General features: G+C 59.7%; 1 protein-coding gene and 1 long non-coding RNA gene across 8 annotated transcripts in view; one reads left to right on the forward strand and one right to left on the reverse strand.

Annotated features, from left to right (window-relative positions):
• The window catches only part of PRDM16 (PR/SET domain 16), a 340,205-nt gene extending 336,493 nt beyond the window's left edge, over positions 1–3,712 (reverse strand). For all 3 annotated transcript variants that reach the window (XM_070768346.1, XM_070768348.1, XM_070768345.1), the window contains exon 1: positions 3,501–3,712. In XM_070768346.1, coding sequence (XP_070624447.1) covers positions 3,501–3,537 — 37 coding nt within the window. In that variant the 5' untranslated portion in view covers positions 3,538–3,712. The remainder of the gene's footprint in view (positions 1–3,500) is intronic.
• A 72-nt stretch (positions 3,713–3,784) lies between these two features.
• On the forward strand, positions 3,785–13,892 carry LOC109570623 (uncharacterized). Of its 5 annotated transcripts, none has more exons than XR_011560847.1 (6): positions 3,785–5,413; positions 7,853–8,349; positions 8,445–10,582; positions 11,547–11,601; positions 11,757–11,853; positions 12,796–13,892. It is a non-coding gene; the product is annotated as an uncharacterized lncRNA (long non-coding RNA). The 5 variants fall into 5 exon arrangements; XR_011560848.1 differs by lacking the exon at positions 7,853–8,349 and having other exon boundaries at positions 8,445–9,418; positions 10,214–10,582; XR_011560846.1 differs by lacking the exon at positions 7,853–8,349 and having other exon boundaries at positions 3,785–4,628; positions 4,717–5,413.
• The last annotated feature ends 2,321 nt before the right edge of the window (positions 13,893–16,213 follow it).

The following is a 16,213-nucleotide window of genomic DNA, read 5'->3' on the forward strand; positions in this document are numbered from 1 at the left end:
ATCCAGATGGGAAGCTGCTGTCCAGGCTCCTGGAAGAGGACTGGTAGAAGGGGCAGGATTCCCCCAGGGTGGGAGAAGGGCTGGGCCCAGCAAGTCGGGAGCCTAGTCTGTTTCTGCTGGGGAGAAGGAACCGGCTGGGAGCTCAGTCTGCAGCCAGTCTCCCCAACCCTGTCGCACAGACCCCTTTCCAAGGAGGTATCAGGGGTAGCAGCCCCCACCCACCCCCACTCCCACCCCATCCCAGAGGCTAGGTGGTAGCTGGCAGCTGCGAAGGGTAACTTCCCAGGCCTGAAATATACCGTATCTAGGACTCTGGGGTCTGTTGCCTCCATGGGGATCAGGCCTCACCGGTGCTCCCATGGGGGCCCTGGCTGGACACAGTTTGGGAGGCACATCCTCCCTCACACAGGGTCCCCCAGCTGTGCTGTGAAGAGGTCAGGAGGGCACGATGGCTGTGCTGACCTGCCCACCTGGCTCCCAACAGTGCCAGAAACACAAAGCTTTTGTGTGCCATTTCATTTTTAAATACAGGGCAGGGACGCCTGATTTCCCACTGACTAGCCAAGCCCCACCGAGTGTGAGGGGACCCTGCCAGACCTGTCCTCACCCAGATCAGCCTTCCCAGGCAGCTTGAGACAGAGGGCTTCCAGCCGCTGATTCGTAGCCCCGGCCTGAGAGCCCCAGTGGCCTCTGCCCCTGCAACTCAGAGCCCCCAATGTGGGCTCCAAAGGTGCTACCAGCTCACCCAAAACATAGACTCAGCAGGAGAGAGGCCCTGGAAAGGGGTCCTGGGGACACACAAACGAAGTTAGAGCCCCAGATACACTGTCTGGAGCAGTCCCCAAGCTCTGAATCAGGGGATCACAACATCCCACCACCACCACAACCTGGCTGTCCTTCCATGCCTGGCACATGACTGCAGGCACAGCCCTGTGCAGCACACTGGCCCTGTGACCACGACCTCTTTCCCCTCCCCCAGGCCCCTGACCCTGGCAGGATGTAGCTTGGAGGTGGAGGTTCTGTTGGTGGCACCAGAACTGCCCCGCTGCCATGGGGTTTCAGGTAATGGAGTCAGGTCCCCAGGGATGTCCACATCTGGCAAAAATATCGTCAAAGAAATGAAATTTCCCAGTGGACCCAGTGCTCTGTGTCCAGCAGGCACTGAGGTCCCTGTGCCTGCCTGAACCACCTTCTTGGGGAGGGCTGGGGGCAGCTGTCCTAGCTGTGCGACCCAGGCAGGAGGAGTTCCCCAGCTCGCTCCAGTGTAGCTCCATCTGGGTCTGGCCTGACAGACCTGCTTGGCGCTGCGTTTTTCTCCATAAGGACTCCCAGGAAAAGGAATTCTGTGCTCTGCCCTCCCCTTGAGTCCAGTTCTCCTGCTGCTGAGCCAGGCTGCAGGTCAATGCCAGGCATCCATTCTAGGCCCCGAGCAGAGCCAGACCGGGAATCTTCCCCACCTGTCTGGGGTGGAAGAGAGAGCTGTGGGCCAGACCGGCGGGTGGGGGACGCTCGGAACTTTCCCCGGCCGCGCCGAGCGCAGGGAGCCGGCCTCTCGCTTGCAGCGAAGGCCTGGCGAGAATTCGGCCGCCTTCCACTTTCTCACTTCACCTTCGGGCCCTTCCTCAGGGAGTCTGACCCGGGCGGCCTGCCACCGGGAAGCCGAGTCACTGAGAAGATTCGCGGTGCACAAACAGACCCCGATATACACTTGAACACGCACACTCCACGCGTCTGCCGGCGGACAGGTAACACACACACAGTCCAGCCGCACCAGCCACTAAACACAGGGCCTCTTTCGCACCAAGAGGGGCCAGAGGTCACAGAAGGCCAGGGAGGCCGAGGCCAGGAGCACTGGGCACAGGAGACTGAAAACGGGCGGTTCAGCGAGGGGCCCGAGCGGCCGCGGGCGGGTCCAGGGGCGTCCTGTGGAGGCTGGAAGTTGCTTTTCCCCCGCGGGCCTAACGCGCGGCCTACAACTGGGCGTGGAGCGGGGGCTGTCGGGCCGAGTCGGCCGACCACCGAACCAAGAGGGTAGAACTTCTTCGGAAAATTGCCGTGAGTTTCGCGCCCCCTGGGCTCATGCTTGGGGGCTCGGCCCTGGGCACTGCGAGGCCCGGCCGGGCAGGATCTGGCCCAGGAGGAGCGGACTGATCGGCCTGGTGGTCCCGCAGGGATTCCCAAGGGGAGCGGGTCCCTCAGGGATTCCCAAGGGGGAGCGAGTGGGCGGGCGGCCGGGGAGGAGGGGGCGGCGAAAGCTGGAGGCGCCGAGAACGCTCCCGGCGACGCTCGCCGCTTCGCTGCAGCCGGGCCGCGGCCGGGCTTCGGGAACCGCGCTCGCCGGGCCGCGGCGCCGCTGCCCCCACCTGCCCGCCTCTCGGGCCGCAGCCCCGGACCGGTGGGCCTGGCAGTGAATGGAGCCAGCGACCGGGGCGCGGAGGGTGCGCGGGCGGCCCCAGGCGCCGCGGCGGTCTGCGGGGCGAGCGGCGAGCGCACCCGGCCGGCGGCGAGGACCGGGCCGGCGGCGGGCTGTGCGCGCGGAGCCCGGGGCTCGGCCCGAGACGGAGCGAAAGAGAAAGTAAGACCGGGGACCCGGCAGTCTCGCCGGGGGCAGCTCAGTCCCCGCCGGGCCCCGGGGCTGTGCCAGGCGAGCGGTAGCGGGAGGGTCCGAGCGGGACCGAGGTCGGGGTGGCGGCGGGGAGGAAGGCGGCCCGGTGGGGACCCTCCTGCCGGGGGCACCGGCGCCGGGGCAGCCGCGCGGGCTGCCGGAGTCGCAGAGAAGCGCCCGCCGCCGCACGGGGCACCAGTTGGGAATAAACTTCACGACCACAGTTCCAAGCCCAGGGAAACATCTCCATTTTGCTCTCCCAGTGGCTATGGCTATCCTGCCGACACCACCCCTGCCTTTGCGCCCGCGGAGCCGGGTGGGCGCCGGCCCGCGCCCCCTCCTCCGCCCCTCCCCGGCTCGGGGTCTCCCTCCTTTGCGCCCGGCTGGCGGACGCCAAAGGCGGTGCTCTAGCGCCCACTATTTCAAAAGCCCGGAATATGATTTGACCAGGACTGAGAGCCACTCGGAGAGAGAGGGAGAGAGCGAGCGAGGAGGAAAAAGTTGCTCTCCCCTTTCGTCAACTTTTCACTAACTTTCGCTTTTCGCTCCCCTCCACCCCCAGCCCTCCCCCTCCGCCCCCCTCCCCGGCCCCCACCGCGCGCCTCGGGTTCCCGGGCCCGAGCGCCTGACACTGGGGGGGGGGGGGGGGGAGGGGGTTCGGCGAGGAGGGGGCCGGCGCCTTCGGGGAGCGCGCGGCCCGGGCGCCCCGAGCCTCCGCGCCGAGCCCGGCCGCCCTGGAGCGCGGGAGGCGGAGCAGCCCCCGGGCCGCGCGGCCGATCCGGGGGCCGAGAGCCTGAGGCGCGCCGGCCGCGCCCCGACGCGCACCCCTGGCCCGGACGCCCCGGCCCGCGGCCCGGGCCCGGCGGCGCGGCGCGGCCGAGCGCGGGAGACTTACTTTTGGCTAGCTTCCTCGCCCTCGCCTTGGATCGCATGGTGTCGGCTCGCGGAACCTCTCTCCTCCTCCTTGAGTCCAGAAGCAGCTACACACTATCTTCATCTCCCCAGCATTGTCAGTTTGGACACCTTCGCACATGCGCACAGAGCACTCAATCTGACACCCCTCGCCGGGGCCAAAAAAACTTTGCAATGTATTCATCGTCTTCATCGTCGCGCCGCCGCCGCCGCCGCCTCCTCGGCGCGGGATTGGGGGGCTCTCCTCGGCCTTCCCGGTCTTCACCTCACTTATCTCTCACCCCCCCCGCCCCCTCCCTCCCTCCCCCCCCCTTTTCCGCGCAGCTAGGAACTGGCCCTTTAAGAAAACATTCCGTGCTCCGCGCTCCCGCCCGGGGCCCGCACCCCGGACACTTTAAAAAGACCCAGGTGGCCCCGGAGGCGAGGTGACTCCCCCCCCTCCCCTGCGTCGCGTCGCGCGGCTGCTCCCGCCCCAGCTGGGCCGAAGATGGAGTGGCGGCGGCGTTTGTCCTCAAGACTTCCTTGGATCTGGGGGCAAACGCGCCGACAGTTCGGACGCGGGTCTGGCTGGTTTTGCTTCGTTTTATTGCATTTTATTACTAATTAAAAAGCTTCGCGTTCACCGTCGTCCCAGCCCGCTTTCCTCCTGGCTCTCCCCTCCGCCCCTGCCCCTGGCTCGCGATCTCCCGAACCCGGCTCCTCCGAAGCCCCTTTCGGGCCCCGCCGCCCCCCTCGGGCCTCCCCGGCCCCCGCCCCCTCCCCTTCGCCCCCACCCAACCGCTCTAGCTTCGGGCTTCGCGGCTCAAAAACAACAGCGGCAGCGCCGCCAGCTCCGCGCTCAGCCACTGCCCGGGCCGGCGGGCGGGACTCGGACCCGCCGCCCTCGGTCTCGCGCGGAGCTGCGGGGAGCAGCGCGCGGGGCACTGGGGAGGTGGCACCCGGGCAGCGGTCCCAACGCCCGGCGCCCCGCACCTCGCCTCCCTCGGGCAGGCCTGCGCTCTCCTGCCTCCGCGGTCCCAGGTGAGTACCCAGCGGCGCGAGCGCCCAAGCTGGGCCACCACGAGCGAACGGAGCCTCTGGGGACACGTCCCCCTCGCCTCTCGAGGCCCAGGTGCGTCTCGGGCTGGAGAGCGGGCGGAGGAGCAGGTGCCGGAGTCCGGGTGGGAGCCGACTGGGTGAGTGTTTCTTCTGCCCCGCAGCCCTCAAATTAGGAGGTGCGGCAACGAAGGGGCAAGGCTGGGCGCAGGCCGGGTGTCCGGGCCCAGGGCCCTGGAGGGGACGGTGAGAATTGGCCTGTCGAGCATGTTTGGGATTCAAGAATGAATTGGAAGCAAACGGAAGAGCTGACATCCCCGCGCCCTTTCAAGTACCGGGGTTCTGCCAGTCTCCGGGACTTGGAGCTGCCCGCAGGGTTAGCCTGAGCCGGAGAGGGGTCCTGGGCAGCGGTGCGGGGTATCTGTTGCTCCGAGGGGGTCCGGGCGTGCCCCTCCCCTTTGTTGTGCAGGGAGACCAGTGGGGCCTCCTCTGGGATCTACATTCGGAGCCCCGTGCCCTTGCCATAACGGAGGTGAACTGGCAGTGTCCAAGGAACTACCCTGAGATCCCGGAGTCTAGCAGAGGCACCCTGATGGCGAGGGGTGCATGGCCCACGCTACCCCAGAGGAGAAGCCGCTGGAAGAAGCCTCGCTTGTCAAAAGCCAGCGGCAGTGTGCTGGGCCTTCCGCCCTGGCCTCTCTGTAGTTCGAATTGCTTCCCTGCGGGGATCCCAACCCTGACAGAGCCCCTACTGCTGGAGGGTGTCCAGTCTGAAGCCCCCTCACCGCCCTGGATGGAGAAGGCACTCTCTGCCCGGCTCTGGTGCCCACCGACTGCCACCTCCACTGTTTCCAGCCCTCGGTGAGTGTTGCCCGTGGTGGCAGCGCGGAATTCACCCGCAACTCAGTCTCATGGCCCACCCGCCTTTCGGCTGCCTGTCCCCCACCCCAGCCCTCCCCCTCGTCCTGTCCCAAACCCTGACCATCTTTCCTCGGAGACTTCGATCAGAGGGCTCCTGGGCCTTGCTACTTGCCCCTCAGGGGCTTGCAGGGGAGTCCGCACTTGCAGGCGGAGTAGGGCATGGCTGCAGGTCCTAGTGGTCTCAGACCTCCCCTCTGCCCAGAGTATGTGAGGGGAAGAGTCGCTGGGAGAGGGAGGAAGGTGGCTGGAGTCCTTCATTTGGAACTGTCTGCTCCACCCAACCACCACAGGCTCTAGCTGGAGCAGAACAGGGCTGGGCGCTGGCCAGAGAAAACACAAGGTCACCCTCATACCTCCGCACCCCATATTCTCCCAGCTCCTTTAGGCCAAGGGTGCTACAGTGGCTCCTGTGAAGCACCCCCACCTGCTGTGAGGGTCCCTTCCCCACCCAGATCCCCAGCTTTGCACTGTTTCTCTCACCCCGAAGGCACCCACAGGACCCGAGGTCAGGAAGGCCCAGCTTCCTTCTGGGGGTGCTCCAGCTCACTCAGGACCTCTCCACGCTCCCTCCCTCAGCTCAGGAGGTGATTAAAATTGTGGAGCACCCTTCAGACTCTGGGATCACACCCTCGCCAGCCAGCCCGCCAGCCCGGGGAAGGAGGGCAGGTGTCCTGCAGAGAGAGCCCTTTGGTGCCCTTGTCTCTTTCCTGTGGTCCCCCAGGGCCCTGGAGGGTGGAGAGGGGCTGAGCTCAGAGCCTGCCTGGGGAGGGGTAAACTAGCGATCAGAGATGGCCAGGAAGGCAGCTGAGGTACTGACACCCCCAGGGCACTCTCTCAAATTAGCCTCGTCAACTAGAGAAGCCCCGGCAGGCCGTCCCCAAGGCCATGGCCCGGCCTGGCCAGGCCCTGCCCCCGCGTGGTGAGACTTAGACCTGACCAAGAGCAAGCAGGTCAGGCTTCAGGGAGAGTACTGGAGAGTGAAGGGGTGGAACAGAGAAAATCAAAGACAGGTCCTCCCGGCAGCCAGCTCCATGTCCTGCCCCGCTTCCCCTCCACTAACCCCTCCCTGCTGACTTTAGGAGTCTTGGGGAAACAAGCCAGGCCAGTCGAGGCAGAAGACAGGCTGTTTTCATTTCAATGGTGCTAAAAGGTTGAAAGGCTGTTTTTCAAAGTGAGCTAAACTTTGGGGATTCTCATGACTGGTGCAGGGACTTGGGGACCCCGCGCTGGGGTTGGGGGTGCAGAAGTGCCACCCATCCCCGTCGTCCCTGGTGCCCTCCTCAGGGGCACTTCCAGCTCTGTCAGACCATCCGAGGGCGGATGGGGTGTGGGCAGCCGTGTGCTCTACACCCTAAGAAGTTTGGGAACGGACTTCAACCCTGGGATCTAGGGCACTGGAGAGGGACTTTTACCAGCAGTTTCTGCCACAGTCTAGAATCCTGCTTCAACCCGGAGCCCAGCCCACTCCCAGCCTTCCCAGCAAGAGAGGAAGTGTGGTTGGAGACCCAAGACCAGATGAACTCTTTTGGGAAAAGGCTGGGTTTGGGAGGGAGCAAGTGAAATTAGTCCTGCAGGGCTGTCAAGAAGCCTCTGTGGGCCTGGGGCTCCCAAGAAACCCAGACCAAGGCGTCATGCACTCCCAGGGTCCACACTGTGGGGCTAGAGGGTCCCTTTGCTCGGCCAGGAGCAAGTGGGCCCCATGCCCACTTGTGGAGGCCTGGTCTGTGGAGAGGAGGTCTGTATGGCGAGGTTTGTGTGCCTGGAGGTGCAGGATCAGAGATGCCCAGAGAGCCCCTCTGCTGACTGCGGCTGGGAGGTGGGAATGGGCAGCCTACGACCCAGATGCAGTGACCCTGCTAGGTTCTCCTCTGTGCTCACTGAACTTGACCACTGGCTTCAGGTACTCAGTCTCCCGGTTCCATCGGATTCCAGGTCAAGTTTTGTTCACCCTCAGATTCTTGCTCTGGAAAACAGTAGCTGGGGAAATAAAAGCAAGCTCCATTAGTTTATAAGCCGGGGCTCCTCTCTGAGTTCCGATTTCCGGAACTGCCCCAGGAGGGGGTCCAGACCGCCAGCCTTGCCCCACCTCCAACTTGGGGCCAGGCATCCGGCTGAGACAGAGGTCTCCCTCTCTGGGCACATTCTGCCCAGAATGGGAATGGCTCCTATTTGAGCAGCAGCAGGAGGAAGACCACGAGGGACGCTTAGGGACAAGCAGTATGGTTCCCAACTACACAGAGAAGAAAATGGAGATGGTCTCGGAGGAGCCCAGTAGGGGACCCTTCGGGGACTGAATGCCTTCCAGCCCAGGGTGATCAGGGTTTGGTCCAGCAAGGGGGTGGGGGGCACAGACAACCTACAGAGCCCTTTCTTCCCCAGCCGGACCTCCACACCGGCCTGCCATGGGTGCTGCCCCAGCACTGCGCCTCACCTGGAACCACAGGCACCTCCCTGGATCCTGGGGCTGATATTTCAGGCTCCTGTTTGACCCTCTTCCTACCCCAGACCTAGAGGCACTCACTGTGACCCAGGCAAGGTTACAGGACAGAAGGACACAGGTCCTGATTTCTGGCCCAGCGAGGTCAGAAGCCATGTGCCAAAGCCTTCCCTCTGCAGCTCAGAGCAGACTCCTCCTGGCAGGGCACCCACACCGAATCCCTGCTTCTGGAGTGGGTTGCAGAGAGGGTCTGGATGCTTCCAACCAAGACTTCCCCGGGAATGTGAACCATGCAGCAGATGCCGAACAAACCCCAGATGTTCAGAACCGGGGCAGGGGCAAGCTGTCTTCTGTACACGGGCCGCCTCCTGGGAGGGCCTGCTGATTCTTCTGCCTGGTCCTGGAGTCCTGGCCTGGGCACCACCGCTCAGGAACACAGGTGCCTGGGAATCGCAGCTGGGGACTGCCCCAGGCTTCGGGAGGAGGCGTGTAACCGGGACTTTCGTTTTCTTTCTTTTTCTTTTTTTTTTAAAGAGATTGAGGCTGTGGGCTTGACCTCCCTCCTTTGAGCCAGGTGGGAGATGGCCCCGGATTGCCGGCCCAAACTGGCGGCCCAGAAAGCGCAGGAGGCGCCCGGTGACTCCTTCCCCGCGGCGCGCCAAGCGGGCCGAACTCCGCGGCTGAGTCGCGCGGCTCCAGTCACCGCGCGCGGGCTCGGGCTCCGGCCTCGGAGAGCGGTAAACGGAATCGGTTTCCCACGGTTTCCCCCTTCATCCCAGGGCCTTTCAAAAGCCGCTCACGAATTCCGTCGTCCAGTTTGCGCGGATTCTGAGCCTCGCATTCACCCAGTGCCACCTGGAAAGGGGACCCTCGAGCCTCCCGCATTCCCGGGCCTCCAGCCCGTGCACACGGGGAGCAACTTCGTTCCCCTGAGCGCCCTGGCCCCACGACGCGGGCAGAGCTCCGCCCGGTAAAGGTGGCACTGTGGTCGCTCCGGAATGCTGCCCGCGTGGACGCGGCCGCCGCCTTCTGCTCCCGGTTCCGGCTGCGCGCGGGCAGAGCCCTGGAAACAACGAAAACGGCGAGCAGCGTTGCTTTCCGGATGTCGGAGTCCCGGAAGCCTCTGGGTGCGAGCCGGTCCTCCGCGTCCCCAGACGTCCCAGGGCCGAGCTCACCGCCGGGCCGCCGGTACCGAAACAGACTCCCCCAGTCGGCTTGCCGGCAATCCACGCCTCGGTTTGCAAAGCCCTCTCCTCCGGACCTTGGTCCCTGCCCTCCCCGCACCCGACCCCGTTAGTTTGGAAACCAAATTTCTCCTTTGGTCCCTCTGCAGACGTGACCCCAGAGGAGGACCTGCGGGGAGATGCTTCTCCGAGCCTCAGTTTCCCCACCTGTGCAACGGGGCCATAAGTTCCTGCGCCCCTCCCAGGGTTGATATGGGATTGGCAGGGAGAGAGGACCTGGAAAACGCCCGACGGGGCCCAGTTCTGCCCACCCTTTGGGGCCAGGTTTGCGCCGGTGGGGTTCAGCTGTCGTGCACAGACTCGAAGGGGCCCAGGTTGCGCCTAGCGATCGCCGTCCTCCCTCCATCTCCTCCATCTCCCCCCGCCGCCCTCACTCCGGAACTTCCCTCTCCGCGGGCGCAGTGGTGGAGGTGTGAGGGTCCCGCTTGGCGCCCAGGCGTCTCCGCTCAGCCTCTGGCCGGGGTGTTGCTCGCCCTGGGCGGCTCTCTCAGGTTCCTTTGAGGCCCCGCGTGCAGAAAGATTTTTAAGGCAACAGGCTCCTACTGTCGGGGTGGTACCACCGGACACCCCAGATCTCGCAAAGGGTGGGTGATGGGACTGCCCCGGGAGGGGACAGGATTCCAGCTGAGCTCCTAGAAGGGAATTTACCACCGCCCCCTATATGCCGCGGTGGGGGATGGCCAGTGGGTCTGGGAGGGGCCCTGAGGCATGACCTTGGGTTTAAAGATCAGCCTGGGGACTTCCTTAGTGATCCAGTGGTTAAGCGTTTCCCTAGCAATGCAGGGGCTCAGACCTGATCCCTGGTCAGCGAGCTAAGATCCTACATGCCAACATGCAGGGCCAAAAGATTAAAATTAAAGAAAAAAATATCAGCCTTAAACTATGAAGCTGAGCCGGTAAGGGAGAGAATTGAGGGACTGAATGCCTTCATTCAGGGGAGGGGCATGGCCTGCTCAAAATGTCCTGGCTGCTCACTGCTTCTCTGGACAAGACCATTGGAGGGTAAGGGGGTGGGGAATCGGGTGGCCAGGGGAGACCAAATGGACACACTCTCCCCAGGTCCCTTTTACCTGCTGCTAAACCAGTCATTGCAGGAAGCTCTCTTGAACAAGCAAGAAAACAGAAGAGCCCAGAACCGCCTCAGGCAGGGGAAAAAATTACCCCTCGTGCTGCCTGACCCGAAGCTGACAGAATCGGTCGAGGATTCCTGTCCCCTGGGGCAGGGCCGCCTGCTTCTGCCTCAGGCACCCAAAGCCTTGCACAACCCTGGGGCTGCAGGGAGGGAGCGGGCACTCGCGGTTCTTGGCTGTGCTGCCCCTGACAGGACTTAGCCACCTCCGAGGCAGTGGAGCTCCCTCCTCCTCCGCCCTCGCACATCCGCAGGAGGTTCCCTGGTGAAGGAAGGACCAGTGGTGGCCAGAGTGGCAGGTCAGGGGACCTCACTGAGGACTGAGGGGCTAGGGTAGCAGCCCCTCACTCATGGGAGTCCCCCCACCCTCGCAGTGGTATCAGTGAAGTTATTATGAGTGTCCTGCTTGGTAGGGGGCAGCAGAGGGACTGCCTGAGCACTGCCCCTGCCACTCACACAGGACGCCCCCTGCTTCCCTTCCAGGACAAGCAGGCAGCTGTTGGGGCGGGGTGGGGTGGAGGGTGGGGTGGGGGGGGGTAGGAGTGGGTGGGAATGGGGGTGGGGGGTGGAGGGGTGTGGGAGGGTACGGTCGGGGTGGCGGGGGGGAGGGAGCAGATCAGAGGAGCTTAGCTTAGTCAGAGCCAGAGGCTTCCCCATTCTACCTGGGGCTCTGGGGCAGCCCCCCACCAGCTTCCTGGGCATCTCAGTTCCCACAGTGTAATTTGGGGGCGAAAAAGTGGGTGTTGTGGGCATAGCTGTAGGCAAGTGTGCTGCCTGGCACCTCCTGGGAGCTCAGGTTTTTGGAGCTGGGACGGCTATCAGCAGGGTTCCCTGCGCCCTCTGACCCCTCCTCTCCCAGAACCAAAGCCTGTCCCTCGGGCTGACCTGGATTCATGGAGGGCTGTTCTCTGCTCCCGTGCAGGCCACAGAGGGCCAGTTGGACTAGGATGAAGGACGGGGCTTCTGGGAGCTGTGGGTTCCCCTCCCCCTGCGGCTCTTCATGGGTTCCCAGAGTCAGGCCCACTCTGCCTTCAGCGCCTCTCACAGGCACCATGTGCCTGCTAAGAGGCTAAGGCTCTCAGACCATGTGCAGACTTTTCATTTATTCATTCAATCATTGACTTACAGCCAGATGCCCTGGTAAGGCTGGGGCTCCTGAACTTACAGTCACACAGTGCGAGCTGAAGTGAAGGCTGTTTGTTCCCGCACACCTGCAGCTTCCAGAGCATCTTACTCTGCCCTCCCCTTTCCCTCCCCCCCCAGGGTCCCAGTGCTTGGAGCTCAGTGAATGAAAGAATGAATGAATGAAGAGGGCTGAGTGAGTTGAAAGTGACCCTGGGATCCCTGAAGGCTGATCTCAGCCCTAGAAACGGGGGAGGGGAGGTCCAGGTGACCTTCCAGGCTGTGGCCATGGGCCCACAGCCCTGTGCTGAGCGTCCTATCCTTTACCTGTCCCCACCCTGCATCCAGCAGCCTGTGCCAAGTGACAGGGATGCAGCGATGAGCAAACCACCCAGATGCCCTGATGTGCAACGCACGATTTGGAAAAGGGAAGACCACTTGCTCAGGGGTGAGTGAGTGGGTGGGGTCAGCTGGGTGCTGGGGACAGTGGACACAGGCAGAAAGAGCATCCTCAGGAGACATGTGGTCTGTCCCTCAGTTCCCTGGCCTGGAATATGGAGCCCAGGGGGTACTGGGGCTCCAGAGCCAGGCAGGGTGCTGGCAGCTGCCCCAGTCACTCCCACCCTTGGGCTCCATCCCAGTGCATATGGCCCTAATCCCACACCATGGAACCACAGTGAGGAGACACTGGTGCTCAGAGGAGCGAGAACTTTCCTGGGAGGTGCAGTGGGAGTCACCTGGCTGACACAGAGCCCTGCTCCAGGCAACCCTTGAAGGATGTCTACAGAGGGAGGGGTCTCCATCGGGACCTTTCCTGGTTTCATGCCCTGACAGAATTGTGAGCTCCAAAGGGGGATCCTGATGATGACCGAGATGTTTATTTGCCTGTGTCCAGAAAGACTTGGCCACCAGGCTTTGTATTTCCTCAGAGTCTAGCTGTTGCTGGACAGTCAGGACCCCTCTCAGTGTGGGCATCCCAGGGCCATTCTGGGGCACAGACCAGTGGCTTTGGGGGCCTGGTTTGGAGCCAACATTTCAAGCTAGTCAGACTTAGAATCTGGGCTTCTGTGAAGAAATTTCCAATCATGAAATGTGTCATTTGAAAAAATATATGTGTCAGTTAAGTGTGCACTGAGCCTGGACCACATGGGATAGGGTTGTTCTAATAAACACGAATAAGCCAGTTTTCACATTAAAGAAATAACAGTTTCAAGTAGAAATGTGGTGCTTTTAAAAGAGGTTAATTAATAAACAGCAGGTAATTGTTCATGGCACATGGTGGCAGAGGGTAATTTTCATTTTAGAGGAGAGAAGGGCCAAATGCCCCCCCCAACTCAGATTTTTTGTGTAATAATCACCTTGGCTTCACCTCCGCCTTTAATTTTTACAGCTGGAGCTGTTTATCATCGCTCCAACTTTCACTAAAAAGGAAAAACTATCACTTAAACAAAGCCATTGAAAACTCAGCATCATATGTGGATTTCTTAACATAAATAAATCATACAAACCAAGATTTATGTTCTCCCAATGATGTCATTCGCTGAAGGCTGCCTTCCCAATCAAATCAGCGGTTAGTGACTCTCCTTTTGTGTGTATGCTTTTTGCAAAATAAGAAAAGCAGCGCTGGCATCCTGGCTGCTCTCTTTCTCTGCTCCGCCCAGGACATCAGAAAGGTCTCCCTGCATCAGCACAACTGGGTCAAAACGGTGATCACGGATTCAACGCCACAGATGGCATTTCAAGCCTTTGTTTTTGAAACGCAGGTTCTAAGTTGAAAGACTGTTAAGGCTTCCTGAAGGGTTTGCTCAGACCCCAGCAGAAGCTGGGGGCCCTGGGGGTCTCTCGGAGCCTAGGATGAGTTTGGCTGCAGGGTCATCACGTTGAAATGAGCGAGGACCTCGACAGTCACCTGTGATGGGGAGATGAGATGTGGTTGCTCCGTATAGTGGAGGAGTGTCAGTCACAGCAAGGAACGAAGCCCTGATGTGGACCACAGTGTGCACGAAGTTGGCGAATGAAGCCAGTCAGAGCAGGTCACGTACCATTCCATTCCACCTACATGACATGTCCAGGATGGGCAAATCCACAGAGACAGAAAAGAAGCAAGTGGTTGCCAGGGTAGGGGAGAGGACGTGGCGGGTGACTGCTTCCTTGGCACAGGGTTTCCTCCTGGGAAGATGAAAATGTTCTGGAAACAGATGCCCACTTTATTTATTTACTGAAGTCTTCCGTGTTTGTTTTTATTGCTGCACCGGGTCTTAGTTGCAGCACATAGGGTCTTCATCGCGGTGTGCAGGATCTTTAGTTGCAGCATGCAAAGTCTTCGCTGCAGCACGTAGGATCTAGGGATCAAATCCGGGTCCTCTGTGTTGGGAGAGCAGAGTCCTAGCGACTGGACCACCAGGGACATCCCAGACAACCCACTTAAAAATGGAGACTGTCGTGCTATGTTAATTGTATCTCAATAAATCTGTTATTTAAAAATCACTACTGAGGACATATGTTTTAAAAGCTTTATGTTCATTTTAAAGTTTTTTCCATTTTGAAATGATCACACAGATGGGTCAGTGTGTAAGACCTCATGTGCACACCTGGAGTGTATAACATGAGCACTGACTTCAGCTCCTGGGTGAATGAAGCACGAGCTTGTGATAATTTTTCTTCAAAGTTCTCTGTATAGCTCCTTCCCCTAACTGCATCCCCTTCAACCAGGCCAGAGGTAACGACCCCACAGGTATTTGTGTTAACTATCTCCTAGACTTGTTTTCCAGTTTTATCACCCAAGACAGATCCCTGAAAATGGGAGACCAGCCACAGAAGCTTAAGTTCAGTTCAGTTCAGTCACTCAGTTGTGTCCAACCCTTTGTGACTTCATGGACTGCAGTACACCGTGCCTCCCTGTCTATCACCAACTCCTGGAGCTTGCTCAAACTCATGTCCATTGAGTCAGTGATGCGATCCAACCATCTTATCCTCTGACGTCCCCTTCTCCTTCTGCCTTCAATCCTTCCCAGCATCAGGGTATTTTCCAATGAGTCAGTTCTTCGCATCAAGTGTCCAAAGTATTGGTGCTTCAGCTTCAGCATCAGTCCTTCCAATGAATATTCAGGACTGATTTCCTATACGATTGACTGATTTGACAGCAGCTTTCTTAAGTTGAAATGACTGTAGAATGTTAAAATCACCAGTAGTGGGTACATGAAACGTGGTTAATCCAAACCGTGGTGTGCTCCTCAGCCATCGAAAGGAGTGGAGTCCTTGTACCCGCTACGGCACAGAGGGCCCTTGAAAACATGGTGCTCAGTGAGAGAAGCCGGTCACAAAAGGCCGCATGTTGTAGAACGCCATTGATACAAAGTGTCCAAAATCGGCAAGTCCAGAGAGACAGAGCACAGTTCAGTGGTTGCCTCGCCACGGGAGGAAAAGCTGTGGCATCTCAACAGGTGAAGGTTTCAAGGCCGGCTCCAGCCCCAGGTGTTGACAGGAGACCTTTATTTGGAAGCCAACACCTAGCAGGAAAATAGGGCTGACCTGGTGGCTCAGTGATAAAGAATCTGCCTGCCAATGCAGGAGACACAGGTTTAATCCCTCAGTCGAGAAGATTTCCTGGAGGAGGATGTGGTAACCCACTCCAATATTCTTGCCTGGAAAATTCCATGGACAGAGGAGCCTGGTGGGTTACAGTCCACAGGGTCACAAAGAGTAGAACATGACTGAGCACATACACACGCACACAAAAGGTTAGGTGCCCAGACCTCGCAGTGTGGGCAATAAATCCATTCAAGAGCATACGTTCATTGTATACCTACTATTTGCCAAGGCAGTCATAACCCCAAGGATATATTGTGGCTGAAACACAATACACCTCCCAGCTCCCTTTCTCATGGGGAGGCAGTGAGAAGCCAGATTCAGCAAGTGGGAGCCTGCACTGCTATGGGAATAAGGAAGAGAGGTGAAGGGTCAGGGGTGAAGAGAGTGCAATTCCCAGCAGGGTGGCCCAGGGAGACTTCTCTGAGATGGTGGTATTTGAGTGGGGATGTGAGTAAGTGAGAAAATAGCCATGTGTGCATCGAGCAGAGCAGCATTTGGACAAAGGGAACAGCCAATGCAGAGCCCAGAGGTGAGAGCATCCAGTGCTGGAGCAAAAAGAAAGAGGGAGAGGAAAAGGAAATCAATTGGGAGCAGTGGGCTGGAGGAGGCTGCAAATTGAGGTTGCGGACAGAATTAAGATGATTAATCAGCTGATCTCAAAGTAGGGCGAGCATCTCCTGGGTTTTGTGGCTGGGTGCCGTATCTTTAAATGTGGTACATGGAGCAGAAAGATTCAGACAGACTTGTTGGCTTTGCACATGGGAGGGGCCGGGAGCCAAGAAAGGCAGGCAGCATTTGTAGAAGATGGAAAAGACAAGAAAATCTGTTTTAGACCCTCCAGAAAAGAAAGCAGCCCGAGCAATAGTGCCTTGATTTTCACCCAGTGAGACTCATTTCAGACTTCTGACCTGCGGAATAGTAAAACTATACATCTGTGCTGTTTTAAGCCACCATGTTTGTGATAACTTATTGCACCAACCACAGGAAACTCATACATGAAGGAGCAGGACCCTCATCCATCTGTGGTCAAGACAAGTGAGGTCACGATAAAGGTCTGAGCCAGGCTCCCCAAAGTTAATCCAGTGGCTGTAGGCGTACTGGTCATAATGGTCCTCACATCTGATTCCTTATTCTCTCTGCTCTGATATGGCCCATGACATCCTGCCCATAGCCACAGTCCTTGAAGCTCTGTTATTCCCTGAGGAATTAACTCCTTT

This window comes from Bos indicus, chromosome 16, assembly GCF_029378745.1.
Source record: "Bos indicus isolate NIAB-ARS_2022 breed Sahiwal x Tharparkar chromosome 16, NIAB-ARS_B.indTharparkar_mat_pri_1.0, whole genome shotgun sequence".
NCBI lineage: Eukaryota > Metazoa > Chordata > Mammalia > Artiodactyla > Bovidae > Bos > Bos indicus.